This window comes from Scyliorhinus canicula, chromosome 6, assembly GCF_902713615.1.
Source record: "Scyliorhinus canicula chromosome 6, sScyCan1.1, whole genome shotgun sequence".
Classification (NCBI taxonomy): Eukaryota; Metazoa; Chordata; class Chondrichthyes; order Carcharhiniformes; family Scyliorhinidae; genus Scyliorhinus; species Scyliorhinus canicula.
In genome coordinates, this window is record NC_052151.1 from 4484057 (window position 1) to 4503240 (window position 19184).

Consider the following 19184-nt stretch of genomic DNA (forward strand, 5'->3'; position numbering starts at 1 on the left):
GTCATCACATGTCCTTGAAAAGTGCAACTGATTCATTCAAAGTAACTCCAACTATTCGTATTCATACCTACCTGCTGTTGCTCATTTTTAAGTTGCGGACATTGATTCTCCAAATATTGAATGCCTTCCAGCTTCTGGAAAAGAAAAGTTACAAACTGTATATTAGTAAAGGCAAAAATATAGGAAAGGAAAAGCCTAGTTTGTAAATTAAATCATACCAACTGATTATTTTTCATGTGACTTTACCTTTTCTGCTAGCCTCTGAGAGTTATTTCATTATTAAAATATTCTATTAGTTTTATGAACCATTCAGCCAAGCTGTCAGCAAATCCAGTTCAACCAACAGTGAATGGGATGGGCAGGCTGGCCCTTCACACTCAGGCTATTTTAACCTCCTGCTCCTCATTCAAATGCCACATGGCTACTTGCAGCCTAAGTCAGGGATGGAAAGGACCATAATAATAATAATAATCTTTATTAGTGTCCCAAGTAGGCTGACATTAACACTGCAATGAAGTTACTGTGAAAATCCCCTAGTCGCCACATTCCGGCGCCTGTTCGGGTCACAGAGGGAGAATTCAGAATGTCCAATTCACCTAACAGCACGTCTTTCAGGACTTATGGGAGGAAACCGGAGCACCCGGAGGAAACTCACGCAGGCACGGGGAGAACGTGCAGACTCCGCACTAACAGTGACCCAAGCCGGAAATCGAACCTGGGACCCTGGAGCTGTGAAGCAACAGTGCTAGCCACTGTGCTACCGTGCACCCTTATCCACCCCGCAAGACCTTTCCAGCCCCATGCGAGCATCCCCCCAACCTTGTATGTGCCCCAACCTTCCCTTCACCCCTCTTCCTTCACCCCCCTTCAAACTCCCAATCTTTCCTTCACACCCCCCTCCCACTGTGAACCACGCGTGCGACTAACGATGCCCTTTCTGTGTCTCCACAGGAGAAGCTGTCCCACAATCGCCGGGAGAGGGCCCAGAATGGTAGAGGGGTACCGGACGTAAGAATCATTACGACCTTCAAGGAATAGGCCCTGGAGGTGACGGGGTTGGCCAAGGACAGAGTGGTTGCTGGACTCTGCAGAGGTGAGGATCCACCAGGATCCACCCGGAGGACCTGTAAAACGTGAGTTGTTAATGCCATACTAAATGGCCCATCCCTCCCACTGACCACATGTCCATTCTCCCACAGATCCTCTAGCCGACAGCACCGGACCATCCAGGGTGGCCCCAACCGCTGCCTTCCATGAGACCACCTTGGAGGAGAGCACCAAGGATGCCACAATTGACACATCACAATTGTCATCCCACCCTCCACCAGCGCAGAGACACACACCTCAGTGGGCAGCATTAGTGGTCAGGCTTCTGGGGTACAATCTAGTGAGCACCACATAGTTGTTAATTCACATCAGGTGGAGGGAGTAACGCCCAGACAACAGTTGGAGGATCTCAGGAACCAGCAGGGTCCCAGCCAGATGCCGAGCCTATGAACATGCTGATGGGGATGTTAGGGAGCGGCCAGACATTCAGAGGAGATATCAGTGACACTCCAGCACGTCCATAGCTAATTGGAGAAGTCCCAGAGACTATGGGCGCAGGAGATATCGGCAACAATGCGTGGCAGCAAGGTCAACACTGCTAGGGTGGCGACCACAGTGGAGAGCCTGGTGGACTAGCATTAGTGAAGATGTCCAAGGTGTGGCACAGTTGGTGACGGCCATGGCTGAGGGCCATGGCAGAATGTCCGACTCATTGGGGGATATGACCCACTACCAGGCCGACCTTGTTGAGGTTCTGCGGGACATGTCCCGCTCTCAGATAGGAATGGCCGAGGCGCAGCAGAGCTTGTCACAGTCGCAGGTGGGCATTACAGAGGCACTGCAGGGCATGGCCCGGTCACTGAGGGGCATCACCGAGGGCGTCAACACGATGGTGCAGACCATGGGGAAGCTGGTGGAGCCAGATGATGCAGGGGAGCCGGGGCTCGAACTTACCATCTCTCCGGTCCGAGGGCAACCCCAAGGCCCTGTGGGCACCGACCAGGAGGAGAGGGTGCTGGTTGCCAAGACGGATCCATCTGATGGAGTGGGGATGGTGGCCACCAGCTCCTCCAAGTTCCACCCCTCTGATGTGGCCATGTCTCACAATCAGCACACAGGACAGGGAGGCACGGCCGGCTCGAGCTCCGGGTCCCAGAGCTCCCAGAAGTGCTCTCACAATGAACAAGGCTAACTCTTCATTTGAAATAGCCTGCAGCTGTGAAGCAAGGGGCTGCTCACAGTGATGGGGGTGAAATTGGCTTTCAGGAGAGAAGCTGCCGGGTTTCTGTCCTGGAAGAGTTCGGGAGGACAGACAGGCTGAAGCTGTGGTTGTTATGGGTCTCCACAAAGCTGGTTTGAAGGTCTCACAGATGCACACCCGCTCCAGCCCAGAGCCACCCCTGAACTGGAACGTTTCAGCCCCCCGATCAAGCCCCATCCCTCTGAAGGGTCCCCACCTATCGCGATCACTGGGGCAGCTGCCCCGGTGCCCTCTAGCTACATGCCAGTAAATGGAAATGGCTACTTACCTCCTCAGTTCCCCTCAGAAGCCGCTGCACCAGCTTTACATTTTGGAAAAGGAGTACTAAATGACGCCCACCTGACTTCCTGCTGGGGCGTCAAGTAATTCCTGGGCGGCTACTGCATTCAACTTCAATCTCATTCATGAGATTGAAATGAATACAAATTAGGGTTCATGATATTCTCTGCATTTTCGGACGCGATCCGGAACTCGCCCTCAAATACAGGACGGGTGAATCACAGAATGGTTCATGCCAGGCGTGAATCTCAATTTTGCCCTCTCCCTCTATTCACCCAGCATGCCCCAATCCGTGCAGGATGAAAAGTGGTCGTTAAATCATGTCCTGAGAAAACCCTTCATGAACTGTATCTTTCTTTTAAAATTTGGATGCATTGCATTGCTTGGAGAGTTGGGTTTTTTTAGGTCAGAAGATCACCTTGCAATGTCAAAAACAAAGAACAAAGAAGATTACAGCACAGGAAAAAGCCCTTCGGCCCTCCAAGCCTGCGCCGAACATGCTGCCCCTCTAACCTAAAACTTCTACACTTTTCAGGGTCCATATCTCTCTATTCCCATCCTGGACGGGTTTAGCTCAGTTGGCTTGATAGTAGGTTCATGATGCCGACCAAGGCTAACAGCTCGGGTTCAATGCCCTTACCCGCAAAGCTTACTCATGTAAGTTCTGCCTTCATAATCTATGGGTGGCATGGTAGCACAGTGGGTAGCACTGTTGCTTCACAGTGCCAGGGTCCCAGGTTTAATGCCCGCTTGAGTCACTGTCTATGCGGAGTCTATACGTTCTCCCCATGTTTGCATGGTGTGGTGAATGTATAAGTACTGTTAATTCACCAGTATACTGTGTTACATTATGCCACGCTATTAACCTTGTGGGCTCTATCTATGGGCCACTGTGTGGCTTCACCCACAGGGGGAGATGTGGAGCATGTACGGGTTCCGCCCATGGCTCTGCCCCTTATAGGAAGTATAAGAGCAGCAGGCCTGCGGGACCACCTTCAGTATTGTACCGGTTGCAGGCAGGCAAAGTTGTAAGCTGATTAAAACCACTGTTTACTTCGACACGAGTCTCCGAGTGAATTGATAGTCGCATCAATTTAATCAGCTTAGAGAACTACAATGGAATCAGCCCTCAAACCTGACAGACTGGAATTCGATCCTCAGGCCGCGGAGGCAAAAGAAATTTTTTCACATTGGCTTCAGAGTTTCAAGGCCTACCTGGCCGCGTGGTCGACATCACCCATCACGGACAAACAGAAATTGAGTCTTCTCCACGCACGGGTGAGCCATCGCATTTCTGCCCAACTCGACGAAGCCACCTCCTATACTGAGGCCCTCGCGATATTCGAACGCATCTACGTGCGGCCTGTGAATGAAGTCTACGCACGACATATCCTCACTACTCGCCGCCAGCGCCCCGGGGAGACGCTAGATGACTATCTGCGTGACCTTAAAGCCCTCGCGCATGACTGTAACTATCAGGCCGTTACAGCCACCCAGCACATGGAACTCGCTGTCCGAGACGTTTACGTTGCGGGGGCCGATCGAACTATGTGAGGCAGCGCCTGCTCGAAAAAGGGGCCCAGGGCCTGGAGGACACAGTAAAACTGGCAACCTCGCTGGAGGTCACTTTTCAGAGTCTCACTACGTTCCCAGCCGATCACGCGACCCCCTCGTGGGCCCCCGACCGGAGAATACCCCAGGCCTGCGCCGCGCGGCCACCTGCCCACCACGGAGGGGCTACCTTGCCATTTTTGCGGCCAACCCCAACACCCCCGGCAACAATGCCCAGCCCACAACGCAAACTGCAGCAGCTGCGGGCAAAAAGGACACTTCGCAAAGGTCAGCCTGGCCAAGCCTAAACACTCGAACTCGAACACACAGACTCGATCCACCGATTCTCAGGCCCACAGACCCCACAGTAATGTGGCAGCATGTCTGCCGACCCCGACTCCGCACAACACGTGCAACTCACGGGGGCCGCCATCTTGGCCATCCTTCCCCACGCGGCCAGCCACGTGCAATCCACGGGGGCCATCTTGGGCGCCATGTTCCTCGCCGCCCATCACGTGCGATCCATGGGTGCTGCCATCTTGGGCGCCATCTCCCTCGCCGCCTGCCACATGCAATCAACGGGGGCCGCCATCTTGACCATCACCCGCTACGCCGCTCGACGCATACGACTTGCACGGACAGTCATCGCGGGGCCGCCCCAGCACCGCCGACCACGCCGCCGACTACCCTCAACTCAGTGCAGTCACCTTGGACCAGTCAAGACCCAAGCACCTCAAGAGCTCCATGATGGGCGTCCGGGTTACGGATATGAGACACCTTGCCTGTTCGACTCCGGGAGCACCGAGAGCTTTGTCCACCTGGTAAGACGCTGTTCGCTCCCGATATTCCCGACGCACCAAACAATCTCCCTCGCCTCTGGGTCGCACTCAGTACAAATCCAAGGGTGCACTACTGCAACCTTAACGATACAGGGCGCCGAGTATACTAATTTTCAATTGTCCGTGCTCCCAGACCTCTGCGCCCCTCTCCTCTTAGGACTCGATTTTCAATGCAATCTCAGGAGCCTAACTCTTAGTTTTGGCGAATCCCTGCCCCAGCTCACTATATGCAGCCTCGCAATCCTAAACATCGACCCCCCTCCCCTCTTCACTAACCTCACCGCGGACTGAAACCCAGTAGCCACTCGAAGCAGGAGGTATAGTCTGCTCCTGCAGACTAGTTAGGTCCGAGGTCCGGCATCTCTTGCGGGAAAGAGTCAAAGAAGCCAGCAATAGCCCCTGGAGAGCTCAGGTGGTGGTCGTCAGGACCAGGGAAAAGTTCCGGATGGTGGTTGATTACAGCCAGACCATTAACTGGTTTACGCACCTTGATGCGTACCCCCTGCCCCGGATTGCAGACATGGTGAATCAGATCGCACACTACCGCGTGTTCTTCACGGTGGATATAGAGTCTGCATACCACCAGCTCCCAATCTGCCCGGAGGACCACGTCGTTTGAGGCAGACGGCCGACTTTTTCACTTCCTCCGGTTCCCCTTTGGAGTCACGAACAGGGTTTCGGTGTTCCAACAAGCGATGGACCGAATGGTGGACCAGTACGGGCTGCAGGCCATGTTTCCGTATTTGGACAACATCACCACCTGCGGCCATGATCAGCAGGACCACGACGCCAACCTCCACCGACTTCTCCAAACCGCCCAAAAACTTAACTTCACTTACAACAAGGAGAAATGCGTTTTCCACACTACCAGGCGAGCCATCCTCGGCTAAGTCGTGGAAAACGGGGTCCTAGGGTCCGACCCTGACCGTATACGCCCCCTCCTACAACTCCCTCTCCCTCACTGTCCCAAAGCCCTCAAGAGGTGCCTTGGATTTTTTTCCTATTACACCCAGTGGGTCCCCCAGTATGTGGACAAAGCCCGCCCACTATTTAAAGCCACCCTTTTCCCACTGTCAGTCGAGGCTCAATAGGCCTTCAACTGCATCAAGGCGAACATCGCCAAACCCACCATGAGTGCGGTGGACTAGTCTGTCCCCTTCCAGGTGGAGAGCGACGCATCAGAGGTCACTCTCGCCGCCACACTGAACCAAGCAGACAGACCGGTAGCGTTCTTTTCACGCACCCTCTCCACCTCTGAACTTTGACACTCCTCGGTCGAAAAGGAAGCTCAAGCCATCGTGGAAGCCGTGCGGCACTGGAGGCACTACCTCGCTGGTAGGTTTACCCTCATCACCAACCAAAGATCGGTTGCCTTCATGTTTGATAATTCGCAGCGGGGCAAGATCAAGAATGATAAGATCTTGAGGTGGAGGATCGAACTCTCCACCTATAATTACGATATAGTATATCGTCCTGGGAAGCTCAATGAGCCCCCAGATGCCCTGTCCCGCGGCACATGCGCCGGCGTGCAAGACGACCGACTACAGGCTATCCACAACGACCTTTGCCACCTGGGGGTCACCCGGCTCGCCCATTACATCAAGGCCCGCAACCTGACCCTTCTCCACCAAGGAGGTCAAAGCTGTAACCAGGAATTGCCAAATCTGTGCGGAGTGTAAACCGCACTTCTATCGACCAGATAAGGCCCACCTGATAAAGGCTTCCCGGCCCTTTGAACGCCTCAGTATTGATTTCAAAGGGCCCCTCCCCTCAAATAATCGCAATACCTTTTTCCTTAACATTATAGATGAGTTCTCCCGTTTCCCGTTTGCCATCCCATGCCCCGACATGACCACCCCCACCGTTATCAGAGCCCAGCACAGCGTCTTCACTCTGTTTGGTTTCCCCAATTATGTCCACAGTGACAGGGGCTCATCATTCATGAGCGTCAAACTGCGTCAGTACCTGCTCGACAAGGGCATCGTCTCGAACAGGATTACCAGCTACAACCCCAGGGGTAACGGGCAGGTGAAGAAGGAGAACACGACGGTCTGGAAGACCGTCCTACTGACCCTACGGTCCAGGAATCTCCCGGTTTCCCACTGGCCAGAGGTCCTCCCTGATGCACTCCACGCCATTAGGTCCCTCCTTTGCACGGCCACAAACCAGACTCCTCATGACCGCTTGTTTATCTTCCCATGGGGAACTACCACAGGGGCCTCGCTTCTGTCCTGGCTGAGGACACCAGGCCCTGTCTTCCTTCGGAAACACGTTCGGACCCATAAGACCGACCCCCTGGTATAGAGGGTCCAGCTCCTGCACTCAAACCCACGTTATGCATACGTAGAACACCCTGACGGCGGGCAGGATACTGTCCCCCTCCGAGACCTGGTGCCCGCAGGCTCCTCCACCACTACCACTAATGTACCCCCCACACTATACCCCGCCCAACCCCCCCCCCCCCCCCCCCCCCCCGTGTCCTGCGTACCCGCACCTATTTGGTTTCCGCGCTCCCTTCCACCCGGCACACCAGTCCGCAAGAACGAAGCTCCAGAAGAACCGCCCCCGGAGTCCACCACTGGGCCCGCACCGAACCCACTTCCACAGCCAACCGAAACGGCTGTGACACCAGTGCTTCGTCTGTCGCAACGTACGGTCCGGGCACCGGACCAACTGAATTTGTGAACCCGTCACCCCTGCCGGACTAGATTTTTTTACAGGGGGTGAATGTGGTGAATGTATAAGTACTGTTAATTCACCAGTATACTCTGTTGCATTATACCATGCTATTAACCTTGTGGGCTCCATCTATGGGCCACTGTGTGGCTTCACCCACAGGGGTGATGTGGAGCATGTACGGGTTCCTCCCATGGCTCTGCCCATTAGAGGAAGTATAAGAGCAGCAGGCCTGCGGGACCGCCTTCAGTAATGTACCAGTCGCAGGCAGGCAAAGTTGTAAGCTAATTGAAACCACTGTTTACTTCGACTCGAGTCTCCGAGTGAATTGATGGTCGCATCAATGGGTTTACTCCGGGTGCTCCGGTTTAAGAACATAAGAACTAGGAGCAGGAGTAGGCCATCTGGCCCCTCGAGCCTGCTCCGCCATTCAATTAGATCATGGCTGATCTTTTGTGGACTCAGCTCCACTTTCCGGCCCGAACACCATAACCCTTAATCCCTTTATTCTTCAAAAAACTATCTATCTTTACCTTAAAAACATGTAATGAAGGAGCCTCAACTGCTTCACTGGGCAAGGAATTCCATAGATTCACAACCCTTTGGGTGAAGAAGTTCCTCCTAAACTCAGTCCTAAATCTACTTCCCCTTATTTTGAGGCTATGCCCCCTAGTTCTGCTGTCACCCGCTAGTGGAAACAACCTGCCCGCATCTATCCTATCTATTCCCTTCATAATTTTAAATGTTTCTATAAGATCCCCCCTCATCCTTCTAAATTCCAACGAGTACAGTCCCAGTCTACTCAACCTCTCCTCATAATCCAATCCCTTCAGCTCTGGGATTTCCTTCCACAAGTCCCAAAAGACGTGCTTGTTAGGTGAATTGAATATTTTGGATTCTCCCTCAGGCGCCGGAATGTGGCGACTGGGGGATTTTCACAGTAACTTCATTGCAGTGTTAATGTAAGCCTACCTTTGACAATAAAGCCTATTATTATTATTGATACAAAGATATGTAGGGGGTCAGGTAGTATTGAGGAAGCACGTGGGCTGCAGAAGGACTTGAACAGGCTAGGAGAATAGGCAAAGAATTGGCAGATGGAATACAATGTGGAAAAGTGTGAGGTTATGCACTTTGGAAGGAGGAATGGAGGCATAGACTGTTTTCTAAATGGGGAAATGTTTAAGAAATCAGAACCGCAAAGGGACTTGGGAGTCCTTGTTCACGATTCTCTTAAGGTTAATGTGCAGGTTCAGTTGGCAGTTAGGAAGGCAAATGCAATGTTAGCATTCATGTCGAGAGGACTAGAATACAGGGCCGGGGATGTACTTCTGAGGCTATATAAGGCTCTGGTCAGACCCCATTTGGAGTATTGTGAGCAGTTTTGGGCCCCGTTTCTAAGGAAGGATGTGCTGGTCTTGGAAAGGGTCCAGAGGATTTTCGCAAGAATGATCCCTGGAATGAAGAGCTTCTCGTATGAGGAACGGTTGAGGACGCTGCGTCTGTACTCATTGGAGTTTAGAAGGATGAGGGGGGATCTTATTGAAACTTACAGGATACTGCGAGGCCTGGAGGGGCTGGTTTAACTCACTCAGCTAAATCGCTGGCTTTTAAAGCAGACCAAGCAGGCCAGCAGCACGGTTCGATTCCCGTACCAGCCTCCCCAGACAGGCGCCGGAATGTGGCGACTAGGGGCTTTTCACAGTAACTTCATTGAAGCCTACTCGTGACAATAAGCGATTTTCATTTCATACAGTGGACTTGGAGAGGATGTTTCCACTTTGTCTTTAAGACAGAGATAGATAGGTTCTTGATTAATAAGGGGATCAGGGGTTATGGGGAGAAGGCAGGAGAATGGGGATGAGAAAAATATCAGGCATGATTGAATGGCGTAGCAGACTCGATGGGCCGAGTGGCCTAAATCTGCTCCTATGTCTTATGGTTTTATGAATAAGTATAGACCAGAGTATCAAAGCAAATTCCCCAGCTTCTATCCCAATCTAATTTCAATTCCATGCAACTGAAAAGGTAGCAGAGACTAGAGATAAAATCTCATCTGAAAAATGGCATTTTGGCAGTGTAACTCTCTCTCCGTACTGGCCCTGCAACAGAGCAATGGCCTTTCTGTGTTTCCCGTCTGACAGAGCAGCACTCACTTGTTGCTACTGCCCTTCCAACACTGCAGAATGCTCTCACTATTGCCCCACTCTCAGAGCAGTATTCTCTTGTTTCTGCCTCTCGAACCGTGCAGCGCTCGCTCAATATTACCACCGAGACTGAGCTGATATTTCCTGCTGCAGCCTCTAATTGAGAATTGAAAAGAGATAATCTCCTTCAGATCTAAAAATCAAAATTCGGACTCATTTTCTTTACTGGAGGAAATCTAATTTTGAAGGATGAAAGTACAGCACAGATAATGCTGCAGCATAGATAACTCTCCTGATAATGCTGGTAATCAAGATGTACGAGAAGGATGGGTGACTATTGGCTCTGACATGGGTGACTATTGGTCATTTTGAAATTGAGAAGTGATGTTCGGAGAAATTTCTTTCCCCAGAGAGGTGTTTGTAAGGATCCTCCTGTTTAAACCCTTTTTATTCCCTTATTTTCCCTTTTCTTTTGTTTTTGCTCTTACAATTTTGATGCTTGGATAATTTAATGGGCCTGTGACTGTAACACAGCCTTTGCCTTTAATTCAAGCCGGAGAGATCAGTGATGACTCAGTTTGACTGACATGGCTGGCGGCCAATGGACTGGCTCGAAATGCTGGGCTTTGCCAGTAACCAGTGGCGACTGGTTTAGAATTGTCTGGAACGGCTCTCTCGCCCCAGTCAGGCTGAATGTCATTTTATTGAATCTGCAAAGGATTGAGATTAAAATTCCGGCTGGAAGCTGGGTTTGATGCAAAACAAAAAGTCTTAAGAGAGAAGTAGGCTCAGAGGTAGACCGTTGGGTTGAAGGCCCAGTTTAATAAAGACTAAGGTGTCTCTTTTTACGACGGCGTGAACAGGCCGCTCCCACGTCGAATTCTAACGGCGCTGGAGTGGTTTGCGACACTCCAGCCACAGATCCTGGCGTGAACTGGGCACCGCGGGATCCACGCATGCGCAGTTGTGACGGCGCCAACGATGACATGCACAGTGGTGCCGGTGCCAACCGACGCATGTGCGGTAACCTCGCGGAGTGCTCTGGCCCCGCACCAACATGGCGCCAGGGTTCTGGAGCCGGTCGCGCAAGGAACTAGGCCCGAGGGGGGAGAGGGTGAGGCTGGCTTGCCGATCGGTGAGCCCCGATCGCGGGCCAGACTCCATCGGAGGCCCCCCGGGAACAGAGCCCCCCTTCCCTCCCCCCCACAGGCCGCCCCCCCCAGTCTTCGGGACGAATACCCGCCAGCATCGACCAGGTGTGGACGGCGCCGGCGGGACTATGCCGTTTACGCACGGCCGCTTGGCCCATTCGGGCCGGAAAATCGGCGGCCTGGCCACGGATAGCGTGCAGCGACCGGCGGCGTACCTAACGCGCCGGCGTGAACGGCACCGACTCTGCGCACCTCGGAGAATCGCGCGCTAGCATCGCACAAAAAAATGGCGCCGATGCCAATTCTCCCAGCCGGTGCGGCTTCGGAGAATCCCGTCCCTGATGTATTTCTGTAAAGAGGGTTCTTTTGTCTTATGGATGTTGCAAGGAAAGATTCAGAGTTAATTAGAGAGTACTGTATTCTTTGGGGGATTTATTGATGTTGATAGTTGTTAAGATGTTTACTGTGGGTTTATAAAGTGTTAACTGGTTTCATAAATAAAGTGTTTTAATTTAAAAGTACTGTAGATTTCTGTTGCATCACACCTGCAGAGTAGGGCCATGTGCTGCCCATAACCACAATCTATTAAAAGTTGTGGATCAGGTGAACTCCATGATACACTTTGGGGCTTTCTAAAACCTGGCCCATAACACCCTGGAGTAATCTTTGTTTCAGTAAATAAACAACAATCTTAGAAGAAATGAATGGCATCCAACCTGAACTTTATAAAGACAGGCAGCTGATAGATCTTGTAGAAGTGAGACCGTTCGATCAACCAATCCTTGACAGAGATGGTTTCAATTCCACCTTTTTCAAATAGCGAGGTAATCTGAAAAGGAAAGTATTTATACCGATAAATATTATTGTTCAAAATAAACTGTAAGTTAAGGAGAACAAAGTTAACAGGTTAACGTAATCATGGTGTAATGTTAACAGGACTAGATCGCAGTAACACTCTAGCTATTAGTAACTGAATCTGTGCAAAAATGGGACTGCATGTTGAACATTGAAACGTGTCTAAGTTTAACACACCCAGCAGCAGACACCTCCTCAAAATGTGTAACCAACTTATGGTGTTTTTCAAATCGACAGACCTCAGTGAAACAGCAGAAGCCAATGGGTTTTAAAAGCTGCAGTCTGTGGGAGAAATGTAAGATGCGGGTAATAAAGTGATCCAAAATTTTGAGTATTTGGAAAGAATGGAAACTAATGCATTAATCTTTTCAGCAGAGTGAGGTCGAAGACAGGTACAAAAGCACAAAGGACTAATAATTTGGAGTTCAAGAGCAATAAATGAAGAGAGATCAAAGCTTTGTACCGTTGACAAAATAGACACAAGATTGCAAGGAAGAGTGACACAAGTTGGTCGCTCAAGAGGAAACACGGATCATCAATCAGATGACAAACATGCTCTGAAATTCTAGTCAGTTGCTGATGGACAAACAGTAAGAAGTCTTGCAACACCAGGTTAAAGTCCAACAGGTTTATTTTGAATCACTAGCTTTCGGAGCGCAGCTCCTTCATCAAATGAGTCACTCACCTGATGAGGGAACTGTGCTCTGAAAGCTAGTGATTCCAAACAAACCTTTTGGACTTTAACTTGGTGTTGTAAGACTTCTTACTGTGCTCACCCCAGTCCAACGCTGACGTCTCCACATGATGGACAAACAGGCACTGGATGGGGAGGCTTCTCGTAGACCCAATAAAAATATGCCATACGTAGCTGTCAATTGTGGTACATATTGGAGTTGCTGTTAGCTCAGCAGGTTGTCTATCACTACCCCAATGTACTCTCCGTACTGGCTGAAATCAGCAATAATTAGCACACGTCATGCTTAACCTTTCTCCACACTGATAGAATTCAATCAGGCAGTTTTTTGAAAATCAAGTTCCAAACAGAAGCAGCCAATTGATCATTTTAAAACGGTACTGGGTAATTGAGAGCAGCAACCTTTACCACACACAAAGGGTTGGTAATAATGGGCTTCTGCAGTGGGAGAAAAGCACTGAATATTAATCGTTAAACATCACCTTGAATATTCAATGTCGACATTTCTGCTTTGTAAAAGAAAATGCTGTGATTAAAAGGAGACATGGGGCGAAATTCACCGACCCCACGCAGGGTCGGAGAATCGGCCGGCGGCGGCGTTATTCCCGCTCCCGTCGGGTTTTGAATTTTCCGAGCGGCCAAAAGCCGGCGTTGTGCAAATCCCGCCGGCAGCCTCTGAGAACAGCTGGCGCCGGCGGGATGTCATTTAATTTTTACTGTCAACAAATCTCTGGCCCGGATGGGCTGAAGTCCCGCCGACGTGGCCACGGGTCACCCGGCGAAAATCACAGTAGGTTTATAACGGTGTCAACCATTGATGATGGTTGACGCCGTTCAGTTACCTACATCGAGTGCGGGGGGGGGAGGAGAGAGTACTGGCATTTGTGGGGTGGTGGGGGAGAGAGTACTGGCGTTTGTGGGGTGGTGGTGGGGGGAGAGTACCGGCGTTTGTGGGGTGGTGGTGTGGGGGGGTGGGGGTGTAGGGGTGGGTGGGGGGGGGGGGGGGTGGGGGGGTGTGTGGGGGGTAGGGGTGGGGGTGTGGGGGGTAGGGGGTGGGGGGGGTAGGGGTGGGGTGGGGGGGTAGGGGGTGGGGGGGTAGGGGTAGGTGGGGGTGGGTAGGGGTGGGGGGGTAGGGGGTGGGGGGGGTAGGGGGATGGGGTAGGGGGCAGCGGCGTGCAGGGCGGGGGGGCGACAGTGCGTTGGCCCCGGGCATCCATTGGATGGGGGCATCAGCAGATCTTCCTCAAGGCTCCCCTTCCTCCCAGCTGCCTTGTCTTTGTTTGAGAGAGAGAGAGAGAGAGAGAGAGAGAGGGAGATTGTGGGGACAGACAGAGAGAGAGAGACAGAGAGAGGGAGACCCACCGTCCTCTGGCTGAGAGCAGGGTTTTGGTGAGTATATTGCAATCTGCCTAAACCCAGGAATATTGCCTGGTTAGAATGCAGAGGGAAATGCTGGGATCCCGGGGTGGGAGATGTGTCTGGATTTGTCTATTTCAGCTTCAGCCTCTGCGATTTCAGGTCAGTTTCACAACAACAGGAAAAACGCGCAGAGAGAGAGGGAAAAACTTTTGGCAAAGTTTCTGGGTTCTGCCTTTATAATTCACAGCGCAGAAAGGGTTCTGCGCTGTGAATTATCAAGGCACCTTTTCTAATCCTGGGGAGAAACAACCTTTTGAAGAGTCTGAGGAAATAAACAGGAATTTGGATTAATTCTGCCTCCCCACCCCCTGGGCCTCTTTCTCCTCCTTTCTCCTCCCTCCCCCTTTCTCCTCCCTCCCCCTTTCTCCTCTCTCTCTCTCTCTCTCACATTCTCTTCATCCTGCCCTTTGTTCCAGAGCTATTTGATCCCCCTGTGCACTGGCACAGATTTACAGTGCGGTTTAGGTTCTGTGTTTACCCCAGGTGTGGGAGCGGAGAAAAGAAGGATGGATGAGGTCAGGTGGAGGATGATTTGGGAGGGGGGTGGGGGTGGGGGTGGGGGTGGTTCAATGCAGTGCCCCTGAGGAATGCCGAACCCTCCCTGTTTCCCCCGCCCCCACACCTGGGGTAAACGCAGAACCTAAACCGCACTGTAAATCTGTGCCAGTGCACAGGGGGATCAAATAGCTCTGGAACAAAGGGCAGGATGAAGAGAATGTGAGAGAGAGAGGAGAAAGGGGGAGAGAGGAGAAAGGGGGAGGGAGGAGAAAGGGGGAGGGAGGAGAAAGGAGGGAGGGAGGAGAAAGGGGGGAGGGAGGAGAAAGGGGGGAGGGAGGAGAAAGGGGGGAGGGAGGAGAAAGGGGGGAGGGAGGAGAAAGGGGGGGAGGGAGGAGAAAGGGGGGAGGGAGGAGAAAGGGGGAGGGAGGAGAAAGGGGGGAGGGAGGAGAAAGGGGGGAGGGAGGAGAAAGGGGGGAGGGAGGAGAAAGGGGGGAGGGAGGAGAAAGGGGGAGGGAGGGAGGAAAGGGGGAGGGAGGAGAAAGGGGGAGGGAGGAGAAAGGAGGAGAAAGAGGCCCAGGGGGTGGGGAGGCAGAATTAATCCAAATTCCCCCCCCCCCCCCCCCCACCACCACCACCCCACAAACGCCGGTACTCTCTCCCCCCCCCACACACACACAAACGCCGGTACTCTCTCCCCCCCCCCCCCCCCCCCCCCACACACACACAAACGCCGGTACTCTCCCCCCCCCCCCCCCCCCCCCCCCCCACAAACGCCGGGACACGCCACTTCCGCAGCGTGTGAAACTGACGCGTATAGCGTCAGTCCGCTGCTGGCCCTTTCGGAAACGGAGATTTAGGGCCTAAAAGAAGGCCGCAACGTCGGAGTCACCGGCGCCGCTTTTGCCCGCCGGAAATGGGCGTCACGTAGGTCCGCGGTGAATTTCACCCCTGATCTGAAAAGAAAAATTGACCTCACCGGGCAGCATGAAACAATTCAGGACTTGGATCTACACAGATAGTCCATTAATACAATGCAGATCTATTAAAATTGTAGCTGCATTAGTCTGGTGCCTGATTAAGGCGTCCAGATAAGACCACTCACATTAAGCTAAGATGACGATCAAAAATATACATCCTATAAAGTGTTTCCTCCCCTTCAGAATACCTGATGGACATTTAATTCCTTAACATTCTGCAGCAGGACATTTGCTGAATCTTTACCTGAAGCCTTTGCAAGAAATATTAGAAGGGCTTTTTCGAAAATATCTTTCTAACAAAATCTAATTGCATGATTCGTGCACTTATCACCACAATAGGCGGTAAGATTGACACTTAGAAATCCTTTGATACTTGCAATATCTCAATAAAATGAGTAAGACTTTTAACAAACCCATGACATACATGGAAGTGATAGACTGGAAAAATGCTAATGCTACAGGGATAAATTTCATTAACTTGGGAAGACAATCCGAAAAAAAATGACAAATGAAGAGATGGAAAAGCAGCAAGGAATGTTTCAAAAAAACTTGCATTCATATAGCACAGGGGTGAAGGGTTGAGGTCTGGGGCAAGGAACAAGGTCATGGGATGGGGCTGGAAGCGAGGCAGAGGCCTGGGGTTAGGGGCAAGGCCATGCGGTGGTAGAGAGAGAGCGTATGGCAGAGAAAGAGGAGGGAATGTATGAGTGGGAGTGGATAGGGAAAGAGAGAACGATTAAGTGAAACAAACCAACAGAAAATACTGGACAATCTCAACAGGTCTGACAGCATCTGTGGACAGAGAAGAGAGATAACTTTTCGTGTCTGGATGGCTCTTTGCCTAAGCTGGAGAGAATTGGAAATTGGGTCAGATTTATACCGTGTTGGGGGGCAGGGGGGCGTGGAGTGATGGGGCTGGATAGGGGGCAAGCGAAAGGTGGAGATTTTGTCATTTTGATAGGTAGGCACGAGCATTGGAAATAGGAGAAACCAATGGCATCCTCAGGGAGATAACTCTGCCGGAGGAATTTCAAGATTTGTTGCCGACCATGATTTGAACTCATATTGAGGAACAGAAAGATAGAACTGACAGACAAGCCAAGAAGCTGGCGGACGACTATGAGCTGGTTCATCAACCAACTGCCTTTCTTCAGTCAGAATTTTAAATCGTAGAAAGCTGGAAATTAGGAAGGTGTGAGAGAGGGCTGGTCAGCCAGAGAAGGAGCAATTGGAAATGCAAGGAAATTTCACCTCACAATACAACAGTCTGTTGAAAAGATCAGAGAGATGAAACAGGAATGTTTTCATTGTAATAAACTGGGCCACACAAATCACAATGCTGGAGAACAGGACAAGCTGGTGGGATTTGTACACAGAGTAAAGGAACTGATAATAGGAAGGAACATATGTGCACAACTTGCACAGGAGCAGAGTAACCCTTGTCTGCATCAATGGGGCCGAGGTGGAGATGGTTGACAGCTTCAAATTCCTAGGTGTGCACATCACCAAAAATCTGTCCTGGTTCAGTCATGTCACCGCTATGACCAAGAAAGCACAACAGCGCCTATACCTTCTCAGGAAACTAAGGAAATTCAGCATGTCCACATTAATTCTTACCAACTTTTACAGGTGCACCATAGAAAGCATCCTATCTGGCTTCATCACAGCCTGGTATGGCAACTGCTCAGCCCAAGACCGCAAGAAATTTCAGCGAGTCGTGAACACCGCCCAGTCCATCACACAAACCCGCCTCTCCTTCATTAACACTGTCTATACCTCCCGCTGCCGGGGGAAAGCGGGCAGCATAATCAAGGATCCCTCCCACCCGGCTTACTCACTCTTCCAACTTCTTCCATCCGGCAGGAGATACAGAAGTCTGAGAACACGCACGAACAGACTCAAAAACAGCTTCTTCCCCGCTGTTACCAGACTCCTAAATGACCCTCTTATGGACTGACCTCATTAACACCACACCCCTGGATGCTTCATCCGATGCCGGTGTTATGTAGTTACATTGTATACCTTGTGTTGCCCTATTATGTATTTTCTTTTATTCCATTTTCTTCCCATGTACTTAATAATCTGTTGAGCTGCTCGCAGAAAAATACTTTGCACTGTACCTCGGTACACGTGACAACAAACAAATCCAATCTAATCCAATCCCCGGTCAAACCCAGAAGGCAAAGCTCCAACGAGGTTTCTCACACGCAGGGTGGTGGCTGAACCGGCAGCGCCGCATCGTTGACAGCAAACTAGTTTACACCTCGCCAGTTTTATGATGACATGGGGAATCCACACCGAGTTGTAACAAACAAAACAAACTTTTATTTGCACGGCTTAAGGTACATTGCTCCCGGTAGTACGGAACTGGATCTGAGAAGGCAGAGGTTATACACATTTTTAATTCAGTTTCCCCTGCCTGCTTAGCAGGGAGCCCATATTCTGCAAGGGACCCACCCTGTACGTCTCCAGTGGGTGTGGGCTCTGACACTTTCCTTCTGCTCCTTACTTTCAGTTCCACTGCTCAGGATTGGTTCCTGATTCCATGTCCCTTGACTTGAACATCTTTCTGAGGCCTCTTTTTGCCCCCCCCCCCCCCCCCCCCCCCCCCCCCCCCCCCCCCCCCCCCCCCCCCCCCCCCCCCCCGGTTTTTGGGGCTTTCTTCTTTTCTTTGGAACCTGCTCCCCGAGCTCCCATCCTGCTTCTTGTGCAACTTTCTGGAGAAAGGCATTCTCTTCGAGGTTACCTGACCTTCCTTTTCACGTTGTTTCATTTTCTTTTATTTTCTTCTGTGCAAGAACAGAGCTGGCTGCCAATATAAATAAATAAAAAGAAACAAACTGCACATGTGTGTTTGAGCATCGCTGTTTACGGCCTGGATCCAAGGGTAATACAGCAACTGCTTATGTGCAGTCAATCACCAGCCAGTACATGCACAAGCTTTCCATGGCCATCAGTCATAGAGATCTGTCAGCCCATTGTATCTGCACCAGTCATCACATGCCTACCTATACCAGTCATCACACACCTACCTATACCAGTCATCACACACCTACCTATACCAGTCATCACACACCTACCTATACCAGTCATCACACACCTACCTATACCAGTCATCACACGCCTACCTATAACAGTCATCACACACCTACCGATACCAGTCATCACACACCTACCTATACCAGTCATCACATACCTCCCTATACCAGTCATCACACACCTACCTATACCAGTCATCACACACCTACCTATACCAGTCATCACACACCTACCTATACCAGTCATCACACACCTACCTATACCAGTCATCACACACCTACCTATACCAGTCATCACACACCTACCTATACCAGTCATCACGCACCTACCTATACCAGTCATCACACACCTACCTATACCAGTCATCGCACACCTACCTATACCAGTCATCACACACCTACCTATACCAGTCATCACACACCTACCTATACCAGTCATCACACACCTACCTATACCAGTCATCACACACCTACCTATACCAGTCATCACACACCTACCTATACCAGTCATCACACACCTACCTATACCAGTCATCACACACCTACCTATACCAGTCATCACACACCTACCTATACCAGTCATCACACACCTACCTATAACAGTCATCACACACCTACCTATACCAGTCATCACACACCTACCTATACCAGTCATCACACACCTACCTATACCAGTCATCACACACCTACCTATACCAGTCATCACACACCTACCTATACCAGTCATCACACGCCTACCTATACCAGTCATC

General features: G+C 51.1%; 1 protein-coding gene across 1 annotated transcript in view; it reads right to left on the minus strand.

The window, feature by feature from the left end:
- LOC119966916 (dynein heavy chain 14, axonemal-like) overlaps positions 1-19184 on the minus strand; it is a 1122002-nt gene that overhangs the window by 900363 nt on the left and 202455 nt on the right. Inside the window, exons 8-9 of the mRNA XM_038798874.1 lie at positions 11668-11780; positions 72-134 (exon numbers count right to left, since the gene is read on the minus strand). Of these exons, the coding sequence (XP_038654802.1) occupies positions 72-134; positions 11668-11780 (176 nt within the window). The remainder of the gene's footprint in view (positions 1-71; positions 135-11667; positions 11781-19184) is intronic.